This window comes from Otolemur garnettii, unplaced genomic scaffold (genome assembly GCF_000181295.1).
Source record: "Otolemur garnettii isolate 467f Iridium unplaced genomic scaffold, OtoGar3 scaffold00079, whole genome shotgun sequence".
NCBI classification, from domain to species: domain Eukaryota; kingdom Metazoa; phylum Chordata; class Mammalia; order Primates; family Galagidae; genus Otolemur; species Otolemur garnettii.
The window spans coordinates 6561315-6570208 of NW_003852474.1; the positions used below are offsets into that span (position 1 = coordinate 6561315).

Below are 8894 nucleotides of genomic sequence, written 5' to 3' on the forward strand. Positions count from 1 at the left end.
GTGATTTTAAAATTTTATTTGATGTGTCTGACTATCACCAGTTAGTTCTCATCCACGTTGACTGTCTGTAGATCTGCAAAAGAAGTGACAGCTTTTACTCCCACATCCACATCACATTTCCTATTTGAAAAACCTTTTCTAGACGGACTGGGCACACAGTAGCTTCCGCTTCCCATGACCTTTTCACAACTCCAATACAGACCAGTTTATGTATCCTGTTACATCATACTACACCAACACACAATTTACAAAAACATTAACAACCACACCTGCCACTCCTATTTGCCAAAGCAATGAATTTAGGTTGAAACAGAGCTAAGGATATCTTATAATGTACTTTTAGCAGCTTTATGGGATGGAACTTACTTTTGAAAGTGGTAACAGGTACATAGGTAACCAAAGTATAGAGCTTGTTTGGTGAATCTTCATCTTCATTGCGTTTCCTAGATAACCGCACACGGATACGGTATGGGACATTCCTAATAAAAATATATAAATGTGCTGCTAAAGTCAATGCTTCCTTTCAAAAAAGTAACCAACAGCTGTATTCACACTTCTCCCTGCTTCTCATGCTCCAACTTTTGCTCTAACCTGGCTTACCAGTTCCTTGGAAAATAAAATACATTCTCAGGTGTCCTCTCAGGATGCATGTTAAGGCAAACACCAATATTCTAAAGCAGAAATTTGGGTCTAAATGTGCTAGTCCTTTGCTTCTATTGCCAGTGAGATCTTGTATGGGACTTTTCTGTTATATTTAAATTTGAAGCAACATTAAAACTCTACAAGCTACACTGCATAAAGAACACTTAAGTTTTTAGTTTTTCTACATTACACAGAAAAATCCACTTATCCTTTCTTATACACCCTCTCAGAGGCTTTACAGCTAATTCTGTTCCCTTCCATTACCGATCCTAGGTGTACAACGTGTCTGTCTAGGCCCCAGATTCCTACAAACTTCTTTTGGCTCTTGTGACACCACATTCTCTCACGTCATTGCAGGTTCACCAGATGCTACACCTTTCCTCTGCCACACTCCTAAATGTCCGCCCCCCACAAAGTTGAGTCTCAAGTTCCTCTTCTTAGTCATCTTACCCAACCCTAAAGGTTTAAAAATTTCCCAGATGGTGACAGTCTCTGGGACCCCCATGTCACACAATAAACTAGGCAATTCTCTTGCCTCAGCCTCCCGAGTAGCTGGGACTACAGGCGCCTGCCATAACATCCAGCTATTTTTCTTGTTGCAGTTCAGCTGGGGCAGGGTTTGAACCTGCCACCCATGGTTTGTGGGGCCAGCACCCTAACTGAGCAACAGGCGCTGCCCATGGGTCTCCCTTTTGCTCTGGCACTTACAGGTGTCCTTTACAGCTTAAGCCTTTCTCTTGCACGGTGTCTCCCTCCCCCATACTTTAAAGGAGGGCCTCCCAACCTCAGCACTACTGACATTTGGTTCGGACACTTCTTTGTTTGGGGAAGTGACCCTGTTAACCGCAGGATGCTTAGTAGTCTTGACCTGTAGTGGACCCCCAGTAGTGACAGCATCCTCATTCACTGGTCTTCCTAACACTTGTTCTACCCCTACCCTAACCATTCTGCTCCTTACCCAAGTGAACTCTCCATGTAATGCTCTTTCCCACCCCATACAGCTGACTCCTTCACTTCACTTGGGTCTCAGTGCATAGTCATGTTAAAGAGGTTCCCTGCAGATGCTAACTCACCCCCAGTAACTGCCACAGTAATTTAAGGTCACTTGCCTTAATTACATTATTGAACTTGTATGGACTGTGCAGAGTAAGCTAGATGAGCTGGTGTCATCGCAAAAGTTTACCTTCTAACACAGATAACTTTAGTACCTTATGCCTTTGGCCCAGACAGCTTTGTTAAGCCTGGTATCAATGCGCACATCTGGAGTTCCCATCTCTTTCATGGCAAATTTCCGGATCTCTTTGAGTGCTCGAGGGGCACGCTTCTTGAAGCCCCTAAGATCCAAACATAAGGGAACAGATTATAATTAAACGAGACAAATTCAAATGAAATAATGATAGACCTTAATGTCATTGTTCATAATCCATTTTCACTGAAGCTCTTCGTTAAAAAAACAATTTATACTTATATGTCACGTCTTAGGCCATGTTTCTGAACAGATCATTAAATGCAATTAACCTGGTCTATGCCAGGGGTCCTCAGACTTTTTAAACAGGGAGCTAGTTCACTGTCCCTCAGACCATTGGAGGGCTGGACTGCAGGCCCCGGGACCCGTCGGCTGCTAAGCAGGACAGGCAGTGGCGGCAAAAATACCTGGTGGGCCACAGTTTGGAGGATGCCTGGTCTATGCTTAAAGAGCAGGGACATGGAATACAAAGGAGTATGGAGGACCACAGTCAATTCTCTGGAGCTCCTGGTATGTGCCAGAAGGCACTATCCCAAGAGCATTACGTGCATTCATGAACTCCTGTCTGATCAAAATGTTCTAGTAGCATTTTCTTCAATAGGAAGGCATACAGATTCATTTAAATGTTATGCTTTCAGTTAAGAAAAACTTAACAGCGTAGAATTTTACACAGGCTGAAAAGGCCAAGTATTTGGAGAAGAGAAGGCCATTCTAGCCAGGTAAAGACCAAACATAGCAAAGCGGTGTCTCATCCCACCTGAGAGAATGTAAACCTCTCTCCTTTGCTGTACCCTCTTCAGCCTCCTTGCTATTTCCATACCTAACCATCTAGAAGTAGTGTGCTAGAAATAACAGCAGTCTGCAAAACATACTAAATCTGTTCTTCACATAGCTTGATGAACCTACAGAGTTCATCAAATGGTACTGAGCTCTACAGAGAAAGATAAACCAGGGGAAAAGAGACAGTGTTATGAAAAAGGTATGGAAGTTTCAACAGACAGCCAAGGTGCTACTGAACTTGAGATGTATGGCAACGAGAGCAGCCATTTAGTTATCTGTGAGAATTCAGGCACAGGGGAAAAAAGTAAACATCATAAGGCAGAGCCCACAGTATTTACAAAACTGCCCATGAATGAAATAGCAAAGACCACAAGAAAATAGGCTAGAGTGGAGACAAACATCAGTAGTTAGGATAAGTCTGAAATTTCTGTTCATATACATAAGATGTCAAATAAGTTGAATATATTTGAAGCCATAAGGCTGGTTGCTATTACTAAGTATAGATATTTACATTATGATTCTCAACAGTAGCAAAATTACAGTAACAAAGTAGCAATGAAAATAATTTTAGGGTTGGGGGTCACTCTAACATGAGGAACTGTATTAAACGGTTGTGGCATTAGGAAGGTTGAGAACCATTGGTATAGGTAGAAAATACGGAATTCCTCAACATTAAGAGGGACGTGAGGAGACTGAAGAGCAGCTAGTAAAGTAGGAAGAAAAGACAACTCCCTGGAGTTTTAAGAATAAAGCATTGTCATGAAACTGTCAATCTAGGACTGACAAATGACCCAATGATACAGTAGCATGAATGGCCTTGCAACAAAGTACAAAATATCTAAAACTCTAGCCCACCTGTGCAACTCACAGGCATATACTTTAGAACTAAGTGTTTCATCATCTATGTGGCCTTTAAGGCAGCACCATTTCAACCCATGTCTTGCTTTCCTGGGGACTTTTTAAAAAACTACCTTTTATCTAAATACTTGCCTAGGTTCCTCTGTTATTAAGGAAGAAGGTAAGGTCTTTGGTTCTCTGCTGTCATCTCCAAGGCCTGAGGTAGTGCCTGATACAGTTAAGTGCTTTACATGCCCCTTAAGTGAGTGTATGCCCGTTTCAAATGAAGGAGGAGAAAGATGCAGCTACTTACAACCAGGACTAACAGAGACACAGACACTGGACTTAGACTCAGAAGTCATCTCAGAGACCCCAAATAAAACACACATGACACTCCTTAGCAGACTCAGTAAATGGGTGGCGCCTGTGGCTCAAAAGAGTAGGGCCCTGGCTCCATAGGCCGGAGGTGGCGGGTTCAAACCCAGCCCTGGCCAAAGAAAAAAAAATAAAAATGCTGCCACATAACCAAACCCTACAAAGACAGTGGTACTGATACTGCCTAGTAAGTTGCAAGAAATTCTGCTCCCCAGGCTGAAGACCAAACAGTATTTAAGTATGTTAACATTCTGCTATTAAAAACCATTCCTGGCTCCGCGCCTGTGGCTCAAGTGGCTAAGGCACCAGCCACATACACCTAAGGTGGCAGGTTCAAACCCAGCCCGGGCCCACCAAACAACGATGGCTGCAAGCAAAAAATAGCCAGGCATTGTGGCGGGCGCCTGTGGTCCCAGCTACTTGGGACCCTACCCCCTCCCGACCCCTCCTCGCTTAAGTCCAGGAGTTGGAGGTTACTGTGAGCTGTGATGCCACAGCACTCCACCCAGGGGAATAGCTTGAGACTCTGTCTCAAAAAAAAAAAAAAAAAAAAAAAATCATTCCTGTGGGGAAAACACTTGAAGATATTGGCTTGGGGAAAGATTTTATGAAGACTTCTACGACAATTCCAACAAATGGGACATAACTGAACTGAAAAGCTACTGTACAGCTAAGGAAACCACCACCAAAGCAAACAGACAACCTTCAGAATGGGGAAAAAATTTGCATATTATGAATTGGACAAAAGCTTGATAAACTCAACAAAAAAAAAGACCCAACAATCCCATATATCACTGAGCAAGAGAGATGAATAGAACTTTCTCTAAAGAAGACAGGCAAATGGTTAACATACAAAAAAATGCTCATTGTCCCTAATCATCACAGAAATGCAAATCAAAACTACCTTGAGTTATCACCTAACCCCAGTTTGGCCCAGTCACAAAGTCTCAAAGCTGCAGATAACTGGTGTGGATGTGAAGAGAAGAGAACACTTACATAGCTGGTAGGACTGCAAACTATACAACCTTTTGGGAAGGAAGTATGGAGAATCCTCAAAGTACTCAAATCAGACCTCCCATTTTATCCTGCAATCCCATTACTAGGCATCTACTCAGAAGAAAAAAAATCCTTTTGTCATAAGGACATTTGCACTAGACTGTTTATTGCAGCTCAACTGACAATCACCAAAATGTGTAAACAGCCTAAATGCCCACTAACTCAGGAGATTAACAAGCTGTGGTACATGTATACCATGGAATACTATTCAGCCACTAGAAAAGATGGAGACTTTACATCTTCTGTATTAACCTGGATGGAAGAAGAACACATTCTTCTTAGTAAAATATCACAAGAATGGAGAAGCAAGAATCCAATGCACTCTATTCTAATATGAAAGCAGTAGATGACCTAATACAAGGGGGGGGTAGGAGAATGAGAAAGTGCGGAGACAAGTGAGGGGGCTGGGGGGTCATGGTGTATGACACGACTGGGGGGGGGGAGGAGACATATAATCATAAGAGACTTTACCTAACAATTGCATTCAGTGTAACCTAATTCTTTGTACCCTCCATGAATCCCACACAGTACAAAAAAAAAATAAAAATATAAATCATTCCTTACATTTCAGTACACCATAAAACCAATATACTTGGGTCACCACCACACAGTGCCTTATAACATTCTCCATACATTCTTACATGTCAAGCTTTCACTTATAGTATTATAACTCAGTCTGTGCTGGTCGGGCAACGCAGTAACTCCCACATAAGTGCTCACATTCTGGGCAGGACATAGCTCTTTTAGTTAACGTTCCAGCAGTCTTTAAATATTAAGAAAGTAAGTTTGCTTTCCCTCAAATACACATCTTTTAGCCTGTCCAGGGTTAAAGCAAACACAAAAGCAAAGCAAAGCAAAAAAAGCAAGCAAAAAAAGAAAAAGTTTGCTTTCCCTCAAATACACACCTTTTAGCCTGTCCAGGGTTAAAGCAAACACAAAAGCAACGAGTGAGTGATGTTCTCATTGTATCATCACTAAATTTTCCAAATTGACGGTCCAAAAACTACTCAAGTCTCACGTTTTCATGTAAGAATCTCAGAGCAGTACCCTGTAAACCTTAGGGAGGGTACGTGTAGTACAGACCTGCGATTCTGAAGAGGAAACGCGTCATTTCTATGCCCTCTAGCCCCAGATGATTAGACTTATGAGAATGACAAGCAGACCCAAGTGCCCGGCCGATTGCAGGAATACTCACACTCCATGGATGCGCTTGTGAATATTGATAGTGTATTCTCGAGTCACCACCTCGTTGATGGCAGACCGGCCCTTCTTCTTCTCGCCACCCTTCTTTGCGGGAGCCATCTAAACGCAGGCGAAGAGGAGATTCAGAGCAGAGAGGCCAAGCCAAGTCTTCCCTCGGGTTTCACCCGGCCCCATGCTGCCGCTCAGGGGCCGCTTCCTGGTGCCAAAAAGTCCGGCAACACCAAGCCCTGCACCCCGCGGTACGTGCATATGTGCCCATTAGGTGTTCCCGACCCGGAAACTCCTGCGGCCCCTGATCCCCGAAGCTTAGTTACTCTCCCCGCCAGGCTCCGGGAGCCTGTAAACACAGTGTGGATTCCCATTCCCCAGAAAGCGAAGCTCCGGGCCGGTTCGGGTGAGATCCCGCCGTCCCAGTCAGCACAATCCCAGAGGAGGATGGCGCTGGATTCCCTTAGTCGAGACCCTACCACCATACTCACTCTGCAGGGCCCAAGTTGGAAAGAAAGAGCGCGAGGGATTGTGGGAGGAGGAAAGGGGTGGGTGCAAGTACAACTTCCGGGTCGTCTGGCGAGCCCGGAGGAGCGGGTGAGACTAGGTAAAAGAAAAGTCGAGGTTGTGACGTAAGCCGGGCTGTGGGCCTCGGAGGCGGGCCTGGGCGGTGCTAGGGGGCGGGCCCAGGGCGGGGCCTGGGCGGGGCCTGGGCAGGCTGGTTTGAGGCACCTTCACCCGTGCGCTCCAGTTCGATTTCCTGCGGGCGGGTTCGAAAGGGGAATGCAGGGACTTACGTCTCCAAGTCTTCGGAGAAAATCAAAACCCGGGCCTAGAGCGGCATGAGAGCAGGGCCACCAAGAGGGGACGCTCTTTGGTTCTCATTCATTTATTCGACCAGCATTTACTGACCCTGTGTCAGGCGACTTGCCTGGCTGGCGGGCCCGGGGTTGGCTGAAAACAGCACCCCACATACACTCCCTGGCGTCGTACCCGTTGGACTCGTAATTGGGGGCGGTGGAGCCATGGGAAGGTCAGAAAAGAGGGGAGACTTGCCCAGGGTGTGGAAGGACTGGCAGAGGATAACCGGGCAGAGAAGGGAGAGAGGTGCTGCACGTGGACAGTCCGGTGCAGAATGGCTTCCCAGACTTTTGGTTGGAGAGATTAGATAAGCTCTGGGGACAAACTTCCTCAGCAGTGTAAGTATTACAGGTGATAAGGAGTCATTGAAGGGTGTTCATGAGTGCAGCCCCACTATTAAATGTTTTAGAATTAATTTGGCTACACTGAATAGGTTGGGAGTAGGGTCAAGGTGGGTGGCAAGGAGACTAGTAGTAGAAACTCTTTACAAAATGAGGAGGCTGTGAACTAAGGTAGATGCATTGGGATTGGAAAGGAACCGACTGATTTTATAGCTACAAGGAGGTTAAATCAAGAGGACTAGGAAAGAGAAGGCCAGTGTAGACGCCACATTGGTGGGAGTCTATAAGAGATTAGTAGTCATTAGAGCAGTAGGAAAAGAGTTACTTGAAAATGTTCCCATATAAGCTAAGAGGAGGACAGCGTGTCAACAGGTACTAAATGCTGAGAGTTCAGGCTAGACGCCATGGCTCACGCCTGTAATCGTAGCACTCTTGAGAGGCCCAGGTGGGTGGATTGCCTGAGCTCCAGAGTTGGAGAACAGCCTGAGCAAGAGTGAAACACCCTCCCCCCGACCCCCTCCACTCCGTCTCTATTAAAAATGAAAAAAATCACTTGAGCCCAAGAGTTTGAGATTGCTGTGAGCTACAATGTAATGGCACTCTACTGAGGGCAAAGTAAGACTCTGTCTCAAACAAACAAACAAAAAAAAGCTAGCGTTCAAAATGCTTTTGCTAGGGCAAAAGCAGATGTACCCATTAAATTGTCCAAACAGGAGATTTGTCAGTCAATTCACAAAAGTAATTTCACTATTGGACCACTTGGGAGTGGGAGTGGGCTGCTTCTAGCTATTTTATCCCTGGGGCATAAAGACTGGAGGAAAACATACTCTGGAGGACCTGGGGGAAGCAACAGGCTGTCAGGTTTAGAGTAGGTGAGAGATGATGGGGCAGCTTTGAGGAGGCCTGGGAATTACCTGTCACCAGTGTAGAGGGTCTGTGAGTCTGTTGGATCTGTGGATTTGTGCCTATTTTTTGACAAATGACCTTATTTCCCAAGAGCAGACCATTTACTGGTTTCTTAAGGTGAAAGAGAGCTGACATTTTTGAGCCCTCACATATCTGAAAGTATGTATTCCAACCTTCACATTTAAATTCTGGATTGCGTGGAATTCTAGGTTGAAAAGAATTTCTCCCCAGCATTTTGAAAGCATTCTCCACTGTCTTTTGAATGTGATTCTTGAGAAGACATGCGTCACTTCTTTTTTTGTGACCTGATTTATTTTTTTCTGAAAGATTTTAGGATCTTCTCTTTATCTCGAAAGTTCTGAAATTTGGCCAGGAGCTGTGGCTCACACCTGTAAATCCTAGCACTCTGAGAGGCCAAGGCAGGTGGATTGCTTGAGTTCAGGAGTTCCAGACCAGCCTGAGCAAGATCAAGACTCTATCTCTACTAAAAAAAAACTAGCCTGGCATAGTGGCACACGCCTGTATTCCCAGCTACTTGGAGGCTAAGGCAAGAGGACTGCTCAAGTTCAAGAGTATGAGGTTGCTGTGAGTTGTGACGCCATGGCATTCCAACTCTGGATGACAGAGTGAGACTCTTTCTCAAAAAAAAAAAAAAAAAA

The 8894-nt window shown here is 44.9% G+C and overlaps 1 protein-coding gene across 1 annotated transcript; it reads right to left on the reverse strand.

The window, feature by feature from the left end:
• On the reverse strand, window positions 1–6696 carry RPL31 (ribosomal protein L31). Its single transcript, XM_003794332.3, has 5 exons — window positions 6619–6696; window positions 6132–6238; window positions 1851–1976; window positions 367–479; window positions 1–73 (listed from the first exon to the last, which is right to left on the reverse strand). The coding sequence occupies exons 2-5, from the start codon at window positions 6236–6238 to the stop codon at window positions 42–44; spliced, it is 378 nt and encodes a 125-aa protein (XP_003794380.1). The 5' UTR covers window positions 6619–6696; the 3' UTR covers window positions 1–41.
• Between the last annotated feature and the right edge of the window lie 2198 nt (window positions 6697–8894).

Bases quoted from the DNA above. Each gene is read 5' to 3' on its own strand.
- RPL31 (XM_003794332.3), bottom strand. From the start codon at position 6,238: ATGGCTCCCGCAAAGAAGGGTGGCGAGAAGAAGAAGGGCCGGTCTGCC. The intron at 1,977-6,131 runs GTGAGTATTCCT...TTTGGATCTTAG, and splicing joins CACAAGCGCATCCATGGAGT to GGGCTTCAAGAAGCGTGCCC. The intron at 74-366 runs GTAAGTTCCATC...CTTCTTTTGCAG, and splicing joins ACCTGTTACCACTTTCAAAA to ATCTACAGACAGTCAACGTG.